The sequence below is a fragment of the Schistosoma mansoni genome, chromosome 4, assembly GCF_000237925.1.
Source record: "Schistosoma mansoni strain Puerto Rico chromosome 4, complete genome".
Taxonomy (NCBI): domain Eukaryota; kingdom Metazoa; phylum Platyhelminthes; class Trematoda; order Strigeidida; family Schistosomatidae; genus Schistosoma; species Schistosoma mansoni.
In genome coordinates this window covers 8118464-8144245 of record NC_031498.1, presented here as the reverse complement: position 1 = coordinate 8144245, position 25782 = coordinate 8118464, and the positions used below count along the sequence as shown (strand labels likewise).

The window sequence follows — 25782 nt, the reverse complement described above, 5'->3', positions numbered from 1 at the left end:
CTTATATCTGTCAACACAAGTAGCATACATCACATACCTTCACAAGCCTTCACTCCATCTGACAACTTTGAGGCCACTTTCTTCAGCATACCAGTTGCAAACAATCTTGTGAGTAGTATCTTCTATACTATCACTAACACAAAGTGCCTCGAAAGCATCTGAAATAGAATGTGTGTATGCATTTTTGGTCCTCCATTCTCACTGACTTGGTAAGCCATGAAATAAGTTTACGGATAATGCATTCAAATATCCTAGCAGTTATAAGCGGCATAGGTTTAAGAATGCGGAATCAACTTTCTTTATATGTGTGGTTCTTGCAAAGCCCATTCACTAATGAAACGTTCAAGAGAACAAATCATTTTACTTTATTACTTCACTGTTTGTTGCTGAACAAAATATCGAAGCAAATCAATAGTCAAGTATTATTTTATTTTCTATACTCATGTAGCACAAACCATAGTTTGAGTATATCCTAATGTCTGTTAGATATTTATTTTCAAGTGAATAATAATTAGTTATACTTAATACCTTGCTGATTCATTACTAACTTTATAAAATTGATTTCAGTTCGATGATATTACCAGAGCATACCGTCAATCTTGGGCCATATTATGGATCACATGATACTAAGATCAATGAGGATACTACAGGTGTACGACATGAAACAAGATTCGATCCAAATATACTGGGATCTTCAATTACAGGTGACTTAATATTTAGTGTTGCTTTCATAATATTTTGTTTCACATGTTCACTATCTTGTGTTACTTTCGTTAACATCTATCGTTTTTTCTGCTTGATAAGGACTTAATGAATCCAGAGAAGAAGAGTTCGACGATTATATGGACAAATGTGTTCGATTAAATTGCGTTTCACAGACTTGGACAAATTCAAAATTAGTTTTCATCGGCTGTGAAGGAGGCCAGTTGTTATTGGTACGTTTCGTTTACGATTGCTAACTTTCCATCTTTATTTGGTTGTCTAAGATGTATTTCTAATACTCCTCACTAATACCTTAATAGTGACGCTATCCATAGTTAACCAGAACACTAATGTTGTTCGATTACTTTCAAACTTCTTCGTCTGAATATTTCCATAGGTGTCGATTCGGAAGCTGTTGTTTTAAATAATTCACTGACCAACAAACCTACGAATATACTCTAAACCTTTGAAATGTTTTATTAAATTCATTTATCAATTATCAATGCCTAACCAGTAAGCGTTTAAATATGAGGTTTGAGATAAATTTAATGCTTATTCTATGTGTATGTATAAAGGTTTTGTACGTTCAATCTGAATAATTTGCTTACGTTGAATGTAAGTAATGGAAAGTTAGCGTAGCATATCATAACTGATTCATCAATAGGCTTGGATGAGTAAATATTACATTTTATCATTATTACGGTTACGGTATCGATCACACATATTTCAGAAATGTGATTAAACTGGATAATGAACTTTTATTCCTGTTTTAGTGTTTATACTGATTCAATATAATGAAGAACACATCTTTTATACCCTAATTTTCAAGAATTAAAACATATTACTTAACTACCTACTTGATCATTGAGACAGACTTATACTTGTGGCAGATAAATAAACCCTATTTTAATGAAACCTCACCGTCAATAAGACTTTATCTGTTAAGAAATCTCGTAGTACTTAGGAGGCTAAATGCTGCAACAGACCTGATAAAAAAAATACTTGGTGCTGACCTCCCTAAATGCTGTTCTGACTGATGCATATTTGGAGTGGAGAAAAAAATTCCAAAGACTTTTCTAGAGTTTAACTATGTTTTTTGATGTCATTGAATTACAGGTTGGAACTTACTATTTATCCCGTGTAAATGTTAGGGAGTGAAGTAAATGTAGAAGATATCCATGTTTAAAAAAGCCAGAGTTAAAGATAATGATTTCGTAAACATTAGTGTAATTTTAACCCTAAAATCAAAAGTGATTACCTCGTAAATAATCCAATTATAAGTAATATTGAAGCCTTTCTTTTATCTTGTGTAGTGAATTAACATTTTTAAATACAATTAGCTTATTACCTCTTTTTCTTTTCAAGTTTGACCCAATCAGTATGAATTTGAAAATTTTATTGAACCCAGCTTCTCATTGTCAGAGTCCTAAAGGTAAGGAAGACAATAGTATAATAACAATTATGAAAAATAACAGATTTCTCTAAAATTTCTTCCGAACAAGATAAATAGATAAAGACAGACTTTTTTTAAAATTTATCTGTAACATGAGAATAATTTGCAAACCAATAATCGATTATGTATAAGACTATTCTGTTCTTACTTGGTTATTTTGGCAATTTACTATTAATTTTGAGGGGGTTGTTTGTGGAGATTTTTTAGTAAATTTTTATATATATTTGAGGAGTCCCACAATAAGACTAAACGGCCATCCAGTGCTTCCAGGTTATCCATAGTGGTCTAACTTCAATTGACTCATGATTTCAACTATATATATTAATTTTCAGTTAGATGTTTTATTCAGTAAAGTTTACCATTTTCATATCATCAGACAATTACTTTTTTTATAACATCATAAATCTATTGTCAGAGCTGTATTAAAGAAAGTTATAAACGTTTTCATGACAATTTTAGCATTGGACTATTATAAATGACAATATATAATATACATGAATTTATTACTTATATGCAAAATAATTCATTTTTTCCATATCAATAATATAATCAGTTCCATTTATTTAAATTTTCCATTAAATTGTTTATTGATAAGCGAACAATATTGTTCTCGATTAGATCCTCATCAGGCTTTACTCTACTATACAGTAATATTCATAAGCATATATGAAATTATTAAACTAGTCAAGGTAGTTTATGAGTCAATGATAACAATGGAATAAACTACTTAAATAAACATAATAAGTAAAAAGTACAAATTGGTAGTGTGATGACAGGTGTATTAGTTGTGATAAGAATAATAAAGGCTTGAATCAATGTTACATAATGGGAAATAGGTCAATGATTAGAAAAAATATAGACACTGAAATAACATTCATAAAAGTTATAAGATTACGTAATAAGAAGTGTTCAGATAATTGGACCGTGAAGCGAATATTTGAAAAAATAAGTAAATAATTGGTAGGGGGGTGAAGAAAAATAAACGAAGAAAGAGTATGGAAAATAAAATTATTTATTAAGGTCAAGGGTGTTACAAATTTCTTATGAACCCAAAGACTTGGATTGTCGGATCGAATTCCTATAGCTTCTGCTTTGTGTAAGAGATGAGATCGAACCCCATAAGGAAAACTAGTAGGAATACGATAAATAACTTTAAATGATTGGTTTCTGTCAACTATATGACCGCTATCGATCAAGTGTGAAAGAACCAAGCTCCGTATTGACTTGATAATACCTTTTCCTAACCACGAAGGGAGGTGTTCACTAACTCTTTGGTTCAGTTGTCTGGTAGTGCACCCAATATAGCTTTCTCCACAGGAGCAGCTGAACTCATAGATACACATAGAAGTGGCATAACCAGATAACTTATCCTTTAGTTGTGGATAAGTGTCTTATTTTATTTCATTAATTGACATTCTTCTTTTAATATATTGAAACGTTTGAAAGTGCTCTTGATAAAATTGATTGTAATTGTGATTTTATCTCAACAGAATCTTCATTAATTAATTCAGAAGTGGAAATAGTCAATAGACTAGAAGGATGTTTAACCTATTTATTATATACAACGCATGGTTTACTAACCGGTGGTAGAGATGGTATTCTACGTTTACTAATTTTAACTAAAACAACACCAACGACAGTGAATAAAATAAATCCACTCAACAAACAAAGTGATCAATTATCTGTCAAAGTAAATGAAGCGTCATCAGTAAAAATTGGTGAAAACTATTTATTCAACACTGAAATTCAAAACTGTATAAATCTCTATAATTTCGAAAACCTGATACAAAATGATCGATACCATTGGGGTAAAAATATTACGAGTTTGAGTATATCATCATCATATAGACGAATTGCAGTTAGTTGTCGGCTTGGTTATTTGAGTTTATTTAGTTTACACGATTCACTACAGTCTACTCTAAGTCCTGACAAAGAAATATTTACTAACTGTGATCGATTTGTTGGAATGGGACTAATTACATCTGAAAAATCAACAATTTGTGTTGTAAGTTAATTTGAGTACCTGTTTTGATCTACTGTTTGTTATTGCAATAATTTTCTTTGATACATCATTCAAGATGTTATGTATCTATGTTTAACAATAATGATTAACCAAAACAATTTTACCCTGTGCAGATAAAAAAGAAAGAACGCTGAATGAATGTTCAAAATTTTAAGTTGATGAAAGCACAAGATAATGTTCACCATAACCACCCATTTTCAGCCAAGTGATTTCTCCCGCAATTAATTTTCGCTGTCTCTGAGACTCAGACTATAAGTTTTTTTTATATTTCTTCATATGAATAACAAGTTCGTAAAAGATTTATATCTAATGGAATCGACTAGTCATGATTATTTATATCGCACCAGATGATAAATAATCGTGTTTGGTTATTTTTAGGCACTTTAAAGTTGAAATTAAAACAGTTAGGCTCAATCGACGCATAATATTTGGAGGTTTGTTGATGAAAGAGGCTTCGGCCCATAATATTCTACAGTTAAGGTAAACTTTATACATGGTTTGGTAATTCTCAAATGAATTTGATTCTTACTAGCGGTGATGAAATGTGACTTTAAGCTCTCAATGAATAAATAACCTATTTCCTTGAAATTAAGAAGTCTACTTCGAGGTCCCACACATGAACACGATTGCTGAAGCATCCATGATTTATTTCGATCATTGAAGCTAATCAGTGTAAATTAAACGACACGGCCAAATACATCAAATTAATCCAGCATGGAGGATACAAATTCAGTACTAAGCGTATCGACTATCATAGCTACAATTACTTCAAGAATGAGAATAGTTAATAAGCAAAGATGGATAGTGGCTAGCAGTGAAATCCAATACGTGCGTCTCGTCCTATTCGGGACTCGTCAGCTGAATGTATCTGCATCTGAGTTGATATTCACCCTGGGAATCGAACCCAGTACCTTTCGCTTCAAATGCTATCGCGTTATCCACTTAGTTACTGAGTCATAATAGCCACTTGCTTGTGCAGTGGTGTGAAGTTTAAATTCACTTGATATTGTTTACTTGAATCTTCCCATTGATACTTAGGACTCCAATTGATCAGACCAGAATGGACATCAACTCTGAGATGCAGGTAAATCCAGCTGACGAGTCCCGAATAGGACGAAACGCACGTATTGGATTCCACTGCTAGCCACTATCCATCTTTGCGTATAATGCTTGTGCACTAGGGTAATATCGAGGCAATACTCACAGTATGCACATAAGCCAATAAGAGACTGATCAATTGCAATGCTAAACATCAATGAGAATATTCAAGTAAACAATACTAGGAGAATTGTTAATGTTTAATTGCTTAATCTTTTATATTTACACTACTGAATAACGTACAAGTAGTACAATTCAATTTTACGACGTACTTGTCAACGAACTATTGAAAAATAGAATTTTAAGCACTTTCGATTATCTGAAGAAATAAATGGAATAAAAATGGTTTTTGCTTTAATTATTTCCATGATTGATAACACTTTGGTCTTCCAATTCTTATTAAAAATTACCGTTGATTTAATAGCATCGCACAATAACAGACTATAAACCAGTTCTCTTAATAAATTCAGTCAGTGAGATTCGCAGAACAAAATGAACTCATTCAATTAAATGGCTTCTCGTTGGATGTTTACAATAATATTCATGACATAGGTTTTCCTCCTATTTTTATTCTTGTGAAATTCGTTTTCTTTTCACACATTCATATAAACCTCACTGAATTAATCTGGTTGCTGATGATAAGCCAAGAAATATAATAAATTCATCTTATTCTGCAGACTTTATTGTTCTTCCACCGTATAAATGGCAAGTTTTAACTCAATTTTTCCATCCTTTTTATGAATCCTCTGGTATTTTAAGAATTTTCATAGTGCTACGAGCGACTAAGCCATTTATACACACGTTGCTTGAAAAATCATTTGGGTGTGCTGTTTTGACTTAGGAAAGTTATGAATAAGACTTATGGACGATGGCATTTGTATTCTTTTGCGGTAAACCAGAAATTTATCCTATCTGATAACTTGGTGAAAATATGCAATAAAACAGTAACCCAATTTTTTAATTGTCATATTTATTCAAATTATTTTGTTTACTTAGAGAGTTATAGTTAAACGGGATTCACAAAACGATGGCATGACAACAACTGCTACTTTTAAAATCTAAAGAAAATATCCGTAACGTTGAGAAACGGTTGGCTTGCAACAAAATCTAAAAGATGTTGAACAATATTTGAGGGACGTGTAATTATTGAAATATATGCACATTTAAATGACGTTGAAAATAAGGTCCACTGATTAAAACGCATGCAGTTACCATTGAATGTATGCAGTACTAAGCATCACATGACTAAATTTAAGTTGTAAATTATTGTTTTTCATCATTATCAGTATCTGGTATGTAAATATTTACATTAAAGTGGTCTTCGTATACTTCATATTGGAATGACTGATTTCTAAATATCTTCAGTATAAATTATGATTAAAAGACTGGCTTATCATTTTGTCTATTGTAAAGACTGCAGGAATTACCGGTATAATCAATTGTTGGGATTGTAAAACAGGAGAATTAATTGGATCGTTATTTCTCAATGATACAGTAAGAAGTTTAATTTATATTTTTATCAGAAGGGGTTTTTTGTGGAGATTTAGTATTTTCATGGTTGAAAGCGTGAGTCAATTGAAGCTAGACCACCATGGAAAACCTGGAAGCACTGGGCGGTCGTTTTGTCCTGTTGTGGGACTCCTCAGCAGTGCGCATCCACGACCTCGCCTCGTCAGATTCGAACCCAGGACCTACCAGTCTCGTGCCAGAGTACTTAACCGATAGACCACTGAGCCGGCATCCGATGGTGTTTGTGTCTAACTCCAACCAATCCAAGAAGTTGAGCAACCATTCACCAATTGTCTTCAGTGAGTTCCTATCTCACAACAGACGTGGTTTGAACTCCACTGGTCACTGCTTCTCAATAGAACTCCTGGATTTACCTCTCGAAGTCAGTCACTAGTGAGCATATGATTATTATTATTATTATCAGAAGGGGGTTTTTTGTCGAGATTTAGACTCACGCTTTCAACTATGAAGATAATAAATATTTCTTTGTAATTATTATAATTCTCTTTTGTTACCATTTATCATTCATTCATGCTGATTCCACCCACTTTTTTCCGTTATAATGTAATTTTATCAATATTTGTGATTTAAATAAATGGATATATTTTATTCAAGCAATTCACAATCAAAACTAAATCAATAGGATTTTCTTTTGTTTAACTGAAGTACCACTTATATATTTATTTCAAACAAAATTTATTATCTTAGAACATATTTAACTTTCGATTTGAAATTGAACTCATTCAAGACGTATAATTTATCCTTTATAAATGACATGGTTTTATATCTGACAAATGGAAATTGTTACTTCGATTATTTGAAATCATACCAAGAGCTACGAACTATATAGTGGGAAAAATTATCTTATATTAGTAATGCAGATGAAACATTCACGAAATTCTAATTGCTTTATTATTAATTAGACATTTAAAATATTTGATTCTTTATAACTATCTTTGTAATCATTGATTGATGTGCCTGATGAATGGTGGTAAGAATTATCATCTTCAGAGGTCATTGTCTGCAAACTACCAGTGATTTTAATGAAAATAACGAAAAAATTAACTTTGTATGGACGCCAAAATTATCATGTGTTTGCCTTCTAAAATGATCTGCTATTAAACAGAATCTGACTAGGTATCTATGTACTGGTAACAAAAGGTTTTAACCTCGAACGTTTCGTGACATAAGTTTTGAGAAATTTTGTTTTCTTGACATTTCATGGTTTTATAAAATTTTGTTTGTTATTGTCACTTTTAAAACTACTTTGTAATAAGTGCTAATAAACTGATTACTTTCTAAGAGATTGAGTGTTCTGAAAACAGGCTCGCTAGATAGATGTTTTACTAAATGTATAGATTCTTATTTCACAAAAGATGCACTTTTACAGTTGATTAATCACTGAGAAGTGATTAATGTCATTTATATCAAGTCCTTCTTAGTGTTAATCGAATTTTATAAGTCTAGTTGCTATGTAGCCACAAGTCTATATGACTCGACATGGCGTACATTATTTTGAAATGTATGGTGGTGGTTGAAGATAGTCGACAGAAAACCATGAACCTATGTTACGTGCTATTTTTCACTCGTTAGAAAAGTGCTGATCGGATTCTACATTCTGTACAGAATGGTGATTTGGTTTTTTGTCTAAGAATGTTTTGTGGGTACTTGTTGTTTATTAACCGGTTTGGTCTTCCTTCATTGGTGATAAAACTAATACTTTCTAGGGCCTGGTAAAGCTTGAAATATTTTAACAACTAGTAAATTTTAGTCAGCTGAGGAGTTTTTCGAATCACTATTTGGTGTTTTAATTATGAAAATAAGTCAGTAAATACGTTGGTAATATTGTATAAACTAGTGATATATTGAAACACGATTTTCGACAGCATAGTACGTGTCTTCTAAGAACCCTGTTTTTTCATAACAACAAGATGTTTATTATTGAAAAATATTTGGAAAACTTTTTAATGTACTGAATATTCTTATTTTTTCTTCAACCTAGTGTCATTGTTTGGTAATTTCACCAGTTTTACCTTTGGCAGTTGCTGGAATGAATTCTGGCTCCATAATGTTTATTGACTTTACTAGCCCCACTTCACCGAGAATTGTAAATATTATTCGACTCTATCGTAAACCTTTAACACATATTGCGTGAGTGTATATTATGAAATATTTATATTTGTACATTTTTGTCAGATTATTTTACGTGTAAATATTAAAAGCTGAAACCCTTACCTTTTAGACATAACTGAGGTGTTTATTTTATGTACTGGGATAAAGAACACATTGTACTTATTTCAAAACAACATGTTACTTGCTTTAGCAAAATTAATCACCAAGTCATTATTGATGTATTCACTTACGAAGAGCAGGAAAATATTCCCATGAAAAGACAAACAGAGAAATCAACAAGTTTACCAAGTTTGACCTAATAAATTATCATTCTATCTGATCAAATAGATAAATACTAGATTTATCTAGTAATCGTTCATATTTTGCAGTTGGCGAATGTTAACACAAACAATGAGGATAATTTATTGGTATCAAAAATTCGAATTAAACATGGATGACATAGCCTACATATAATGATGGTAAATTAGCAACTATTATGATATACCAACCAATAAAAACTATACAATTCAACATAATCATAAAATATTCACTGTCCAATGTACAATAATAATTTTTTTTACAAAACGGTTAATTTGTAACTTAAATTGTCGACCATTAAAAGAAATAAACTAAGGACCAAAGTTTATCGAATATATGTATATATATGAATAATTAATGCCAATCACAATTCACGAAAAACTAAATCACAAGAATAAAGTATGTATGTACAAAGAATTTGACATACATAAATATTTAATATGAATATTATCTCAAAATCAAACTCTTGTTTTTGTAAATAGAAACATTGTCGTTTATTTTTTTATGTACTAAGAATATGACTATGGATGTCTACATCAAAATAACAAGAATTCTCATGATTCTGAAATAACTTGTTTATTCCACTTGGAGATAATTGTCATTATCTTACATTTCTTCGCTTTTACGTTTAATTACTATGGAATTTTTAAATGTCTAAATCGTTTCGGGTAAATTTTTAGAAAACATGGACCGGTTTGATAATTTTAGAATTTAAGATAATTAACAATACATTACCCAACTAATGAATAATTCATTTTTTACTACTCAGTTTATATATCTCTATTTTATTTTCAGATTTGACCCTGATGGTGAATTTTTAACTGCAGTAATAGATAATGGTCCAAGTATTTTGATGTCAGCATTACCTACCAAATCTTTTGAACCAATAGGTTATGTGTGTAAGTTCAATCGTAATGTTTTCTTAATAATCATGACTGTTTTGATAGAAAGTATACTAAAAACAGTTACAAGTATAACAAATGCTTGATAACAACTGCTAAGGTATACTAGAAAAAAAACTCAACAAAGCATAATTCCAGTTTCATTACCTGACACTATAATATACGACAGTTTGTATTGTAATAGTGGATCTTACCTGGTAATAAAACGTTGATCAAATTTTTACCCTAGTATGGAATAAGAGTAGATGCTTGGCAGGTTAAAGCCACTGCAATTGGTCATATTCTTGGTTTAATTGATCACCATTCCTAAACCTCTATCTACTTACTATAGTAAATGATTATTCACCCATCGTGAAGTGAAATAAAACTATGAAAACTGTGAATTAAATCAACAATTTGCTACAAAGTTTTCAGAGCTATTTAGCCAAATTTCATACATATGACTGTTGATCATGATTCATTCAAATACTACACATCCTGCCACTACGAACAACGTTATTGTTATCTTAAAATCCAGTCATAACCTGGTTTTCTAAGTTTCAAACAACTAGAAAGGTTGACTCAAGATAAAAAATACTTTAGCTAAATTTAAATGCACTAATAACCCACGAACCTATCGTTTATATTTAAGAAACTGACAAACTTCAAAGTGATTATTTTCCAAGTTATCTTGATGAAGTGTCCAAGATTTTATGACACGAAATCATGTCCACGCGGTGAGTTTATTAGTCTCAGAAAGCGGATTATAATCCAGATAAGTCAATCGGTTTTACCGAGTGAGGTTTCACCTACCTCAAATGGCTGGAGCACCATATAACTCCGATATATTCGACTGAAGATAGTTTCAGGGAATTCGATACTCTATTTTGAAACATAGATTCTTAGAATGAGATATGAAATTAGACGGTAAAGATCCAAACAGTTTAAATAAATTCTATATAGCGATAAATTATGACCAACGATAAGGTTTTCCATAATAAAAACTGTGAATTTATTTATTTTAATGTTTTGTATGGAAGAATATAGACCATACTGGTATATATTACCGTGCACCATATTATCCCCTGGATCAAAGTGGTGATTATGAACATGACATGAGATCTAAGGTAAGGGCTGTAATCGAAATCATTTGCTCTTACTTGGTATTCCACACAGTTTAAAAACTCTTCTATTGCCTTAAGAATAAGCAGGATCGGAAGCTTTCAATTTCACTTTTTGTACCTTATCATTTTGATGAAGGCGTGTATGGATGACTCTTTCTACCTTACTAGTCAAGGAAAAATTTGTCATCATTATTTCGAAATGATTTGTTTACTATGTTAATTAGAGGGAACCTAGTAAACTGTAAGTTCACCTAGATTAAGGATGTATACCCATTTCATTCTCTCTGATAAATTTACTTTATGATTGTGTGGTAATCAAATTTTATAATGGAAAACTACAAAACTGCAGACTAAACTTGATTTAAGGTTCATAGACTGTATGAGAAGTCAAATATTTTAGTTTTGTAAGTGACAAGGCAACTTTTATTCAAAAGGTAGCTTCAACACACTGTTTAATGGGCACACTTGGACATCCTTTTTGTTTGTACCATATATATTACCCTATGATCTATATAATTGTAATCAGGGGTTGTTTAAAGTATATTCTATTGACAGGATGGAGTCTTCACTGCCTAATATTTCAAGGTTTCTGATTGTGTAGTTATAATTCTCTAAAAAGGTATTTATATTTGGTTTATGATAATTGTTAAAAACAAAATTCCCTATGTTCACACTTCAATAGAGAATTTCCTCAATAACACTTACAAATTTGGAAATATCATAAAAATGTCAGGTAAGAAATGAACCATTAATTACTGATTTGGCCTTGACATAAAAGACTTCTCTAGTTCCTACACTAGTACCATAGTACTTATTTAATCCATGTTTATTCAAGTTTCCTAGATTTTTAACAACTTTTTCATAAGTCTACTTTAATTTATTGGTTGAAGTCAGAGACCTTAAAGTTTACCTATACTTTTGTAAATTATTTATCAAAATAATTTTCAACATATTCTTTCTCATAATTTACAGCATTTATTGGTAGGGTGCATAATTTAAGCATGATTCGATCAAAAGATTCATCGAAAATCTTTGTTCTTCTTGCTGTTAGTAATGATACCAATAAAACTGCTGAGGCTATATATCAGTACGAAATACCAGCTGAAATTGGAAGCAGTAAGTCAAAAAGAGTAATCCGTGAGTAGGCTATTTTTTTAATCAATGTAACCTTCACTTCGTGAAGCAGATATCTCATGCTAATTATTTATGAGAAACAAAAATGAATGGTTTTTGCACTTTATCTTAGTTAAATGTGGGGATTGAAACCTATTTCCTATACTTTGTGGTTTTCAATTTATTCAGTCTACTTGGTTGTTAAATGAATACTTTTCTGAGTCTGAAAGATACGTTAAAACAAACTCAAAATTGGTTTAAATCGAATTTACTGATATAAATTATTTAACTAATTATCAACCTTATCAAGAAGGATTCGGACTCCCTTCACATAATATTTCTGTCGATAACTAAATTACATGGTTCTCATCAATGTAATATTAAGGATCAAATATAGTTTTTTTTTTGAGAAAACTTACTGATATGCTCATTCATTTTCCCTTTGTTAAATGATACCAAGTCTATCATAATAAGATATTTTCTGTTCTGTTTTTAGATAATGAAGTAGACTATGTTGATAATTATCGAAAACTAAATGAAGATAAAATTAACCTTATCAAATGGAATTTTCACAGACCAAAGGTTGGTGTCTGCTATTGGCCATCAAATGATGTATATGAATCAACATCACCATTAATAATTGCAGCTGATTCTCAGTATCATGCATTGGAAATATTTTGTATCGATGAATCACAAAAGGTATTTGATAATGAATTATAAGCTATATGAATATTATGAAAGTAATCACTCGAAATTATTGAACACTTGTAAATATTTAGTCCGATTCAGAATAATTACTTAAATATGTTTCTGAGACGCATATAGATTAGAAACGACGTTATATCTTCATGTTTATTAAAGTCACCACTATAACTCAGGTATACTATTTAAGCAGATCAAAAAGGTAAACACTATAGCTTTTATTTTTAAGCGCCATTATTACAGTATGCAGATACATAAAATGTTTAAAAATTTAGAACAGAAAAGTCGTATAACATGGCAATTAACTCTGTTGGCCAAATCATAAATGTGTTAAACGAGATTATAAATTGAAATCAATCAGTTATTTATAGACTCTTCTGAAATATATACAGAGGCAAATTTATGACATTTAAAAAATATGGTATACAATATGTATTACAGATATTTTCTCTATTGAATAATTAGTTTGTATGTTTTCATTTGTTTTCTTTACTAGAAACAACATCAATTACATATTACCACGGAGTATATTTATAACATTTTACAAGAATCAAAAAACATCAAATTTACAAGAATATCTGGTACTAATTCATTACTAGCTTATTCTATGGATGGATCTGTTCAAATTATTAACATAAATGAAACTGTAAGATATTTAATACTATATTGACTTTTATTCAAAACTACCGAAAAATAGAAGATTTAGTAGGCAAGGTTTGATAGTAACTGAAAGTGGAATCCAAGATGCGAATTTAATCCTATTTGGGTTTCATCAGCTGGATAAACTTACTTCTTAGTTTTGATGTTTATACCGGGATTTGATTCCACTACTTATCGTTTCAAGTCCTCAATGTGTTTTTCACTTTGTTACTAAGTAATGATGGTCACTGGCTTGTAAAACGGGGATGGACTTTGTTTTATTTTTAAGGGCTTGAATCCTCCGGTTGTTGATGTAAATAACTGCAATTGGCATATATGCATTATGAGCGGATTGCCTCAGTATTGCAATCAACTAAGTCAATCCTACAATATTATGGCCTAATTCAGGTTAGAAGTTAACACCGTTAGATGTCAGCCCAGTTGTGTAGAGTTTAAGCGTTCCCTCGCGAAACCAAAGGTTTTGGCTTTCATCCCTACGTACGCTATAGTGGATGCACACTGCTGAGGAGTTCCATACTAGAACAAAACGCCCAGTCAGTGCTTCCAGATTTTCAGTGGTAGTTTAACATTAATCGCTTCATGATTTCAATGAAGCCCAACAATCTCCACAACCCTATGCTGATAAATATAATTATATCAATACATTTTCGATAAGCGAACCCCAATCAGTTTCATCATAGGTCTATAAAGTATGCTGTGTTTTTTTTTTCACTTTGAACATACTGTATTGTAAAGTATTTCGTACCGCATTGAAGATATTATGGAAGCAAGGCAAATATCAGTTACAAGTTTTCCAGAAGCATTATTCAGTAGCCAACAAGATAAATGACTGTCATTTATCACACAGGTCAAAGCATCAACTACATTAAATAAATTTTTTAACCTACAGTTTGTCTATTTAGTTTTAAAGTTTCATACTACTGAGTTGGTTAGTTTTACCACATCATTTTGCCAAACCTCTCATGAAAGTGTACTTTTTCTGTTCATATTGTTTTCTATTCATGTTTATAAGGTTTCACTTCAGTATTCCATAAATATTCATGAATCTAATTCACGTGGTATAATCGCTGCAGAATTCTGTAAAGATTTGAATAGTTTAATCACATGTGGTGGAGATGGTTTATTAGCAAGAGTTAAAATAAGGTAAGTTTTGGAAATCAAGACTTTATATTTATTTTGTTTACCTAAATGATCTTTCGTATGATGAATTTACTTTTACACTGCATGTAAGGAATCTATTTTCGTATAATATATTATCATATGTTTTTTACAATGTAAGTATTAAGTTAGGAATCAATTACAACAAATGAATTTTACACTAATAAGTTAGGTATTCCACGATTCAGCTCATTTCATTCATTCAATGATTTGAAAGACTAATGAAATATGATATATAATCCAAATTAGTTTCGTTAAATATTTTATAAACTCTTAGATATAAACTAATATCTTCAACAAACTACTGTCTGTTGATGTTTCTAGTTCAGTCAAGTAATATGTATACCTATTATGAATGCCGAAACTTTTAGTCCAGTCATTATCAAACTAAATGGCATTGACATCACCATTCAATTGTATTAAAATTAGGGAACTCAATTTCTTCTTCTACATGCTTCAGTAGAAATGCATCTGTTTCCTGAACGATGACATAAATACGGTTCAAGCGTTCAATCAAAAATGGGAACCATTTTTAGTAATTTTTGATATCAGATCTATCTTGGATCTCGTAGTTGGTTTTGATGGTCGAATTTTTTTCAGACTGGTATTGATAATTAGTTAGTTTCATGTCAGTATGAAGTTAATAATCGTATAACTGTGGGATTTTGAAAGTGTTAACTTTCATAATAGACCATATAATTTTGGACACTAAAAATGTACCTCTCGACTAAAACCTATCTGGATACTGAATTTCTCTTTCTGTAACCATTTATTACTTTCTCTTTCTTCGGTTTCCATCGATATTTTAACGATCTTCCAAGTGCGTTTGATATGAAGAGCGATAAACCAGTTGTTCTTTCAGAAGTGTTTTGAGAGAGATGTGTATTACTTTTTTATGCTCTCTGCGGCTACCTTAATGGATGAAATAAATTCACAAAAACACTTTTCCGTTTGTTATATGGAAAATTAATATATGATTAATTAATCGTAACCTATTGCGATGATAAAATAGTTAATAAACAACCTAAAGTAGATGTTTAGTGAATGTTCACTATATTCTTATCTATAATTAAATAAAACGATTTGAGGATACAGAATTTAACAATATCTAATTAGTGATACAATTAACATCTCATTTGTATATTTAATTGTGGTTTCTTTTTTTGTAAAGACTCAGTTTGGCATTTTTTATTGTCATTTATTTTTGTCAATAATTTCGAAATAATGTTCTGAAAGTCGAATATTCATTTCAATTTTCTTGAATATTTTGTATTTCAGGGAAGGTGCAATTACGGAATCGAAAGTCAGTTCATTTCCAAGTTTAAGATCTTTACATGAACAACTAACTAAATTACAAGAAATGAAAAGTTGTGAGATAACACAAAATCAATCACATTTAAATGCCAATATTTTACAAAAAACTGATGTTTCACCAATATTACCCCATCAATCTGGTACAAGCCTTTCATTATATGATCAACAAATATCGGTAGATGCCGATGAAGATACAGATTTAGAAGAGTTTTCCTATTGTAAAAGAGATACTGACTCAAATGTTATTACATGGATAGAATTTTGTCAGCTTAATGCTGAGGCTTCAGAAAACTTGATTTATGGGGAAACGAAGACAAGTATTCTTAATGAATTGAATGAAATCAGAAATACAGTAAGATTTGTCATATATATATAAGGTATCAGCCTTAAGATCATTTGGACTAACGCAATAGGGATTTCTGATGATCCTCATAGTGTTTTTTCTTTAAAAACTAATTTTACTTGAAGATTCATTTCAATAGGGAGGAATTTAGTGTTTGCTGTATCTAATAGTATGAAATACTGATGAACACTTGCATAACCTGTTTGAACTGAAATTCGTAAAAGTTCTGATAACTATTGCTTTATTACTGTAGCTCAGTGAAATGTAGATTTATAATTTTTAACATACATCACTATGATTTCAAGTTTCCCGATTATTGATATTTCTTTATGAAACACAAAATAGGTCAATGCTATGGTCAGTGAAAACGAAAGTCTTCCTGAATTTCAACGTATTGACAGGTTAGAATTTGAGCTAGATGTTGATGAACAAAATGTCATTTTAGAGAAAACAAAGAAGGAAGTCAACCAGGTTAGTAGAAAAAGTATGCACGAAATTGATTTAATTTATGGTCTTATTTATCTTTCTTATATATTAATTTATTCATAGCGGCAAAATCGGTGTTTCTGAGGTTCCAGGTTAAGTGTAAGGTAGAGGAACTAGGTGAAACTAACAGAAAAATTACATTATGCTTTTTGATTAATCATATTAGAAGTTGTAACATTATCAATAGTTTTTTGAATGTAAACTAAACATTGATGCACCTGGATTGGTTCGGATTAGAGAATTAAAGTGTGGAGATCAATCATTGTGCATGACGTTGGTACAGAATTGTCCCGAAATCTTTCCAGATACACATATCTTTCTCACCTTCTCTCGATTTAAATCAAATATCTGTTTATAATTCATATTTTTATTTTCGCAATAAATGTACTTATCTTTCTTTCATAATAAGCTTCGAAAAGAAATAAAATTAAAAGATTTAGCAAAACAATTTACTTGGCAAGCTATTAAATCTCAATGTTGGGATGAAATGTTTGTCAAGGGAAGATGCTTAAAAGCGTTCAATTTACCAATTAAAGTTTCAAATTACCCATTGAAGAATATTACAAGCAGTGAAAAACAATTAATTAATACTGTTGTTGCTAGAATGAAAATTATTCATACAACAGCAAAAGAAAGAGAATTACTGTCTTCACATTTATTTCAATCAAATATATCAAAAAAGGTTAGTTTCATTCAATAGTTTTTTTTTGTAGTCATTAGATTATCTAAAGTAATTTTAATTGGTAAACTGTAAAAAAAACTTTGTAAAACTTAATAATACTCCATGACACTTCATAATTTTGGAAGGAAACTTCCCATTTTAGAATTTATTATGATACACTTAATTTGCGTTTACTAATGAGAACTGGAGAAGCATAGGAACAAAAATCAACCCAATGGGAGATACAACCAAAACAAAGAAATAAACAATGACAGGTTTAAGGTCAACAAGAACCAATCAACATCGAGGTGTGCGGGACAAGCTGTGAATCACATGTGGAGAAATTCAAACACTTCACTTCTACCCGAAGTTTGTGCTGATGATGTCGTTCAGAAGGACGATGAAAGCTCCACGACCAAACCATCCAGCTCAGAGAACAAAACTCCATCAAAATCACCCACCTGAGCTACAAATCTTCACCATCTCAAAACTGGAGAAGCAAGCGAAACGTACGAGGTTCATTGTTTGACTGATCAGAATATTATGAACATAGGATTCTACTGTAAATCCACTACCCATTTCTCAATTCACTTAAAATTATTATTGTTAGAACTTTTAGACAACCTTTTTATTTTATCCATATTTCACAGGACTTAAATATTTGACTTATACATGGTTTCATAGATTTCAGTAATATACACTTGTTCATTATAGTATTAATATGTCACGTTTACATAAATAAGTTTTCTTTTGCTCAACAACAGTTATATTTAGTCTCAATTTTTTTATTTAGTTTGTTCAGTTTAGATGCTTTTGTGTCATAACCGCACTAGATCATAAAGCGAATGAGGTCGCACGCATATCTCATATTCAATCTACCCATAGTTGATCATTTTCAATCAGTCCATCTTCTAACCTGTATTATTATATGATAAGTTACTGAAACTACCATATTGTGTCCGGTTGAAACTAAACGAATAGCATTCATTGTGGCCGAAAATAAATGTCTTTCCAATGTTGATTCTTACTTTCTGCGGTGGTCGATTAATGGAAGTTCATGAATTCATAGTAAACGAATAACAATAACAAAAGCAGAATTACCATTGGTCCCAGAAAATGTATGATTTCTTCTAATTAGCTAGATTACAACATAAGAATGGGCAATCAGTAGTGTAGATAACAAACAAGCAGTAGTAGAAATTTAGTATGATTAATAGTTATTCGGTTTTTAATAGGCTACCTCGAAAATACTTGTTTCTAATATTCGTTGACAGATGCTAATTTGAGTTATTATTCAGAAGCCTCTTAAGCTTTGACACTCTACATCCCATTTCAGATATATGTTATCTGATAGCAGTTAATATTACCTTACCATGAACGACAAAATGATGGAGTCGTTAGTAAAGAGGATAAGCATGTAATTCAATGACCAGTTTCCATTGTACACTTAAATTCTACGACATTAATAAGTTAACTCAATACAACCAGTCACTGATTAATTTCGTAACGAGTTCTACTTCCCTAAAGTCTATTGCAAATCTGATTGGTATTTAGTATAAACAACACCCTAAAAATTAGTGCACTAAAATATGGTTTCTGGTCTATTTTCGGTGTCAGATAAATCTGTATCTGCCATTCTATTTCTCTCATTTGCGGATAATCATACTTGTTTTTTCGTAGATTCTATATAGAAGACTGCATAGTGATCAATCAATTATGCTTTGTTTTCGGGAAGTTCGTGTTTTCACCATAATCCATTATTAAACAAAATTTAACTGTTTACAAAACAAATTTTCGTTTATTAAACGTTATATGATCACACGTGGAAAGAAGCAAAGACCTCTTAGTCAATAGATACGTATCTAGTACCTGGTCATGGGTTATAATGTTAACCCATATACTGAATGACACCAAAAAGTAGTCAAAAATAATTTTAATGATTTTATTTCTTTACCTATATTAACTGAAGCCCAGTCAAGAACAAAAGGAGGAAGTAGATGAGGAAGAGGAACCAGAGCAATCAATAAATCGGATTCTTGTTGGAAGTACTGGTACGTTTGCATTCTAAGCAGATAGGTTTCCACTGGGATAATTATCTACATTCTGGGTTAACATTTTTTTAAAAATTATATTTGCGGCAAATATAGTATGAATAAATATCTTCTATGCTAATATTTACTCGTTTTATGTGTTAAGTCAAACAACATGAAAATCTAAATCAACTTGCATTCATGTCAGAATTTGGTGATTATGTTTGAAATTCAGTTGAATTGTCCACACATATTTTATTCATGAAACAAGAACTATTGTTTAAATGAAAGTGTTCAAATGTGTTTCATTATCTCACTTTTTTTAACTTACATCATTTAAGATACTATTTGTGGAAAATTGAAATGTTTACAATATACAGAAAAAGCCTAATGCTGTTTATATATAAAGACAAATCTGATCAGCAAATACAAAATTAACTAGTATCTGAAGTAGCAAAAATCACTTGTTCGAGAACTCGGATTACATAGGATTAATTAAGTCCTGGTCGTGTTCAACTCTGTTATAAATTTTGAGCACAATATTTTTCTCAATATGTATTTTATAGTTCTCCTGACCTAGAGGCTTTACAGAGAAGTCATAATCTAATAAAGAATAATAAACCCTGTTAACAATATAATCAGGTTTAAAAAGAACATAAAAACTAAAGAATGACTTCTCATCAAAAGGTTAAACTAAGTGAGAAAGAAATTGTTTTTGTACTTCATAGAAAGTATTCATGAATCACTTGGATAACTGAAAATTATTAGTTTTATTGATCAACAGTTTAATAAAAATAATGAAGTACACTTAAAACAGTTAGTTTCTTTAATAAACTAGGTAATTCAATGAGAGGATGAAGTTTATCAGAACGACATGATCTACGAGGACAATACATTCCGAACAATCTGAGAACACATTACTTTTTTTAGGTTATTTATATGAAAAATCAAGGTCAGACTTGACAAACTGAAACACTAGGAAAACAATATGAGTTACATAGTTGAAAGCGTGAGTCAATTGAAGCTAGACCACACAGCTAGACTCACGCTTCCAACTATGAAAATACTAAATCTCCACAAAACCCCTTCTGATAATAAATATGAATTACACCACTCGTGATATTATATTAAGCCATTATTATCAGGGCAGATTTATTAGAAAAACAAATTGCATTTGAATGTACGTGGTGTTTCAACTTTCTTATGGCTAAGGCTTCAATAAATCTAAGTATTCACCCTAGAGAACTGACAAACAAATCTCAAAGGCTAGTGAAATCAGTCTTAGGAACTGTTTCAACTGTGGTTTGCAATGGTAAATGGATGTTTTTCATTTTAGTCCGTTCTTCTATTTATTTGACTATCTTGTTTTACTCATTTAACTCTAATTTGAAAAACTTATTGATACCAAACTGATCAATAAACAATGTAGCTACTGATTTCTAAATCCTTGAATAGTATAAATCACTCCTGATAGCAAATATAGTATTAATTGTTAATAAGGTTACAAAATTTATGCCTTTTAAGATAACACAGAACTAAATTGAATGATAAGAGAGATTTGGATATGTTTTCCTTGGAATAATTTTCCCTTAAAAGGTAATATTAATGAATTCACTTAGTATTGTTTGTTTGAATCGTCCTATTGATGCTCAGAACTGCAACTGGTCAGTCTCTTATTGGCATATGTGCATACTGTGCGTATGGCCTCGATATTGCCTTAATTCACAAACATTATAAGCAAAGATGGATAGTGGCTAGCAGTGGAATCCAGGACGCGCCTTTCGTCTTAAGTGGATAACACGATGGCGTTTCAAGCGACAGGTACTGGGTTCGAGTCCCGGGGTGAATGTCAACTCTGAGATGCAGGTACATTCAGCTGACGAGTCCTAAATAGGACGAGACGCGCGTATTGGATTCCACTGCCACCCACTATCCATCTTTGCTGGTAATATTATTCACTAGAATGATAATGTTATTTTCAAACTGGATTTTATTTTTAATTTGACTATCATTGTTTGTATTTCAGCCAGAGAACATGGTGGATCGATTGATCATGGTTATTGTCAAATGGATCTTTATACACGAATGCAAAAGATCTATCAAATTGTTTTGGTAAAAGTAAGTATAAACACCAATGAATTAGTTAAATTCACGTCTAGAGATATTTAGTTTCATCAAAATATCAAAAATAAACTTGAAACTTTATTAATTCTGTAAAAAAATAAATTTTTTATTTGTATTTCGTTGTTTGTACAAGATGAAAGTGGTGAAATCTGTTTATGTGGATTATAGAACGGTAAATAATCTAAGCAACTTTTGACATCTTAACCCAAAAGTCAATTTTCTTAGTTTGAGGTGAACTTTATACGAGCCAATTGTTATACTCACTCTATCTGAATCATCCAGATGGATTTTAGAAATTCTAATCTTAACAATCTAGTGATCGGTAGTCATTTTGTCAGAAAAGTATGCTTGAAGCTTAAGACATGGGCATGGTTTTCGGTGAACCTATTTTCCAATTTCAAAAATCTTTAGATTAAAAATTTAACGATTGTCTTTGCAAAATATTTATCATAAGGTTTTTGTAATAAATATCAGATTTTTAGTTGCGTTATGGGTTCGACATATGACTGCAGAATACACTTGAAATAAGGAGTTATTTAGAACTATCCAATATGGATAAACTTTTAATATTATGGCCGATTTTATTGTCCATCTACCTGGTGAAGTATACCGTCTTATCCTTCGAGCTCCTTATATCTTTTGTAAAATAACACCTGGTATCCATATACCTAGAATTTAGGCTAGTTATTTAACAATATTAGATTATCAGAATAAGTCGATCAATAATATGCACTTTGAAGTTCCGAAGGTAATTATGGTGCGATGGATTCAATTTGAGATGATCATCAAAATCCTATGTACTATGACTTACACAGTGTTAAGACAAAAGTTTGAAAACTTCTTAAGTAATGTTTCAAAATGAATATGAAGATTTAATGAACGATAACTTAGGATCTTCTTCAACAACCTAAATGTTTCAAACAATTGGTTGACTAAACATCCGAATTCATTTAAATAGTGATTTGTGTCACCAATACTTATCTAAATTGACAGTCAAGCGGTAGATAGGCACTTGTATTTTTAATAGCTACATTTGATTAATTTCTGATTTTATAGAAATAATTTATCTAACTAAATGACTCTTTTTAATTATAAATATTTAAAATTAATGATTAACTTTTAGAATGCAATTTATCGTATGAAAGAATCTTTCAACAAACAGTTCGATGAAGTCTATGAAAAGAAGGCAAGTCATCTTGCTAACATTCAGACCAAATTATCAAGAATACGTAAAATTCATACGGATCTTCAACAACCACATTTACTAAAACATCTCACTAATCCGAAATTTGATCCTGATGAAGAACCAGAACAGCTATTTATTGTTACAGATGATGAGATAACAGTGGAAAAGTATTTTTCACCTGAGAAGTTAGCCGAGATTCAATCGAAACGATTAGCTGACGAAGAAAGACGACGTAAGGAAAAGTTGGATAATTGGCGTGAAAAAGGTTTGGAAGAAATGATGGGTGGTGTGTTAGAGATTACAAAAGAAGATGAATTGAAGAAGGATATTCCAAAACCAGCGTTTTTATTAACTGGTAAACCATCAGTTAATTGGACGGAGGATGATAAACAAATGTATGCAGAATATGAACGTAAAGTAAAAGAATTAAATGAAGAAAGAGAAAAATATAAAAAGGTTGGATTGTCTTTTACGTTAATGAGAAAAATGAAACACAATTCAATAAAACTATAAGTGTATCAATCTCATGCAATCAAAATTTATCGATGATTGATGGTTGAAAATAATCATCAGGATACATCGTACCTAGGTTTCATGTCAGTTGACATTAGTCAGAAATACGTACCTAAGATCTTGAGGGAACTAGCGTTCTCCAGAGGATTCTAATCAAATTTACGTAGCTTTACAGTTTGAAACTCTACCACTGAGCTATTCGGGCAGGGACTAATTCTCTTTAGGACTGAAATATTTACAGTTCATTAATAGCTGAATAGCAACTGTTTCATGTATTTCTAATTTTTTAGTGCTATTTGAATTCTGTTGATCAAGTTACAATATGGTCATTAGTTTACGTAACTGACATATTGTGCACTATGTTCCGATGGTAGATAGCCACATTGTGACGGGATTGATAGAATTCAATCATTACTAGAGGACTAGACAATTATGATTTTGGCCCCTACGTGGTTACGGATTTGTCATAATTTAAAGTCACTGTCACAATCCTCATGTTATCTCAGAGTTCGTGTTATTTACTATCCTTTCTTTCTTCCTCTCTCTCTCTCTCTCTATATATATATATATATATATATATATATATATATATATGCACATTCCATGTTAAAGCTTTAATCACACGGATAACAACTCATGGTGCTTTTGTGCTCTATTTATCTGAGATGATTAAAACTTGCATCATTAATTCTCTTGCCAATCACTTTTATTGTGTATACTAGTAACAGACATTTTGTTTTTTGTTAAACATGCTTAGATAATTATTTCATCTTTCTGTAAACTTTTCAAAATGGTGACAATCATTATCAATAGGGTAATATTATAATTTCATTATTAATTTCATTTACATTTACCTTTGTCAAAATGTTCGGTATCTAATCATTCAATGATATGATTTCTTGTTTGTAAAAAAAAGAAGAGTAAGATCAAATAATATAAGTTACGATTTCTTTGCTAACTTTACCTAATACCTCAGTTATACACAAAAAAATGTAATTAAAGAAAGAGTATAAATAGTTTTATCTTAATTCTCAATAAAATAATACGGCAATTATAGATCACATTTTTGGTAACATAGACAAATCAGTATCAATTATTCATAATGATTATAAATTTATCTATTCAATATTTTGTTTTGTAATTTGTACATGTGTATATCTAGTTGTCTTTTCTCTTTTCAATGTATTCCTAATCATTAACTATTGAATTTTTACATAAAAAGTCTGATAATGTCCACAAATGTTTGGTTGTAAATATCTAACAAACAATACTGTCTTTTTTACATATAGTTGAAATCATGAGTCAATTGAAGCTAGACCACCATGGAAAACCTGGACGCACTGGATGGCCGTTTCGTCCTATTGTGGGACTCCTCAGCAGTGCGCATCCACGATCCCGCTTCGCGAGATGAAATTTCTCAAAAGATTACTATGCCATCTATATAAATATTTTCAATAAATGTAATTGACTAGCCTAGCATTAATTCTGCAGACACAAAATGGACATTGTAATGTCTTAGCTTCGAGATAATTTGTTAGGTTTCGTTTATTAATCACCTTGATAACTGTTATTACGTAAATCTCAATGGTGTTTGAATTCATAAGGCAATAAGGAGCGGCGACTACAGTTTATTATTGGACAACACCGATAACAAAGTTATTAGTACATCGAACGATTTAGAGCATAAGGTCTCGTGCGCTCTAATGAGCGAAAATAGAGGCGAATTCTGAATCAAAACTAATCGTGGTGAAGCAAAGTAAGGAGGGGAAGGAAGGAAAATGATTCATTAGGCGATATTTAAGTAATTAACATTTAAGGCAGAGTGAGGAATATATGCATAGGCTGTTACATGTGATCAAGCATACGCGTTTATACAGACATGATAGTGATCGTAGTAATAACATTGTCTGTGAAATAAGTTAATTAAAGGGCTTGACAAAAGTTAACTGTGATCGAAATTAATCATAGGAGTGTTGCTATAACATCAGTTCAAAGTCATCTACAATGTAACATGATTAGCACATCCTTCTAGAAAATTTATAACAATTATTTTAACTAGATCATATATAATAGAGATAGTTGTTGGATAAACTTCCTGACCGTCATACATCTTACTAACATCATTCAATGCAAGACGAGACCATTATAATTACTGTTTAACCTACTATCTGTTATGAGCTTAATATCATCTTACAATACTAAGTGACCGCATTTTTTGGAACAAAGTTTAAAATGTTTTATTCACAAAAAAATTTAATGCTTTTTTATGCAG

At 30.9% G+C, this 25782-nt stretch overlaps 1 protein-coding gene and 1 non-coding gene across 2 annotated transcripts in view; one reads left to right on the top strand and one right to left on the bottom strand.

Moving 5' to 3' along the window:
* The window catches only part of Smp_126970 (hypothetical protein), a gene marked incomplete at both ends in the record, with an annotated part of 47670 nt that overhangs the window by 4684 nt on the left and 17204 nt on the right, over positions 1-25782 (top strand). Inside the window, 17 exons of the mRNA XM_018796706.1 lie at positions 568-704; positions 805-935; positions 2068-2134; positions 3646-4160; positions 8788-8936; positions 10011-10114; positions 12193-12336; positions 12830-13032; positions 13532-13681; positions 14708-14838; positions 16132-16519; positions 16856-16981; positions 17406-17641; positions 18091-18173; positions 19673-19708; positions 21714-21805; positions 22935-23453. Of these exons, the coding sequence (XP_018651822.1) occupies positions 568-704; positions 805-935; positions 2068-2134; positions 3646-4160; positions 8788-8936; positions 10011-10114; positions 12193-12336; positions 12830-13032; positions 13532-13681; positions 14708-14838; positions 16132-16519; positions 16856-16981; positions 17406-17641; positions 18091-18173; positions 19673-19708; positions 21714-21805; positions 22935-23453 (3211 nt within the window). The remainder of the gene's footprint in view (positions 1-567; positions 705-804; positions 936-2067; positions 2135-3645; positions 4161-8787; positions 8937-10010; positions 10115-12192; positions 12337-12829; positions 13033-13531; positions 13682-14707; positions 14839-16131; positions 16520-16855; positions 16982-17405; positions 17642-18090; positions 18174-19672; positions 19709-21713; positions 21806-22934; positions 23454-25782) is intronic.
* Positions 5062-5132, bottom strand: Smp_tRNA_01766_Pseudo_TTG.1.1. Its single transcript has one exon. It is a non-coding gene (tRNA).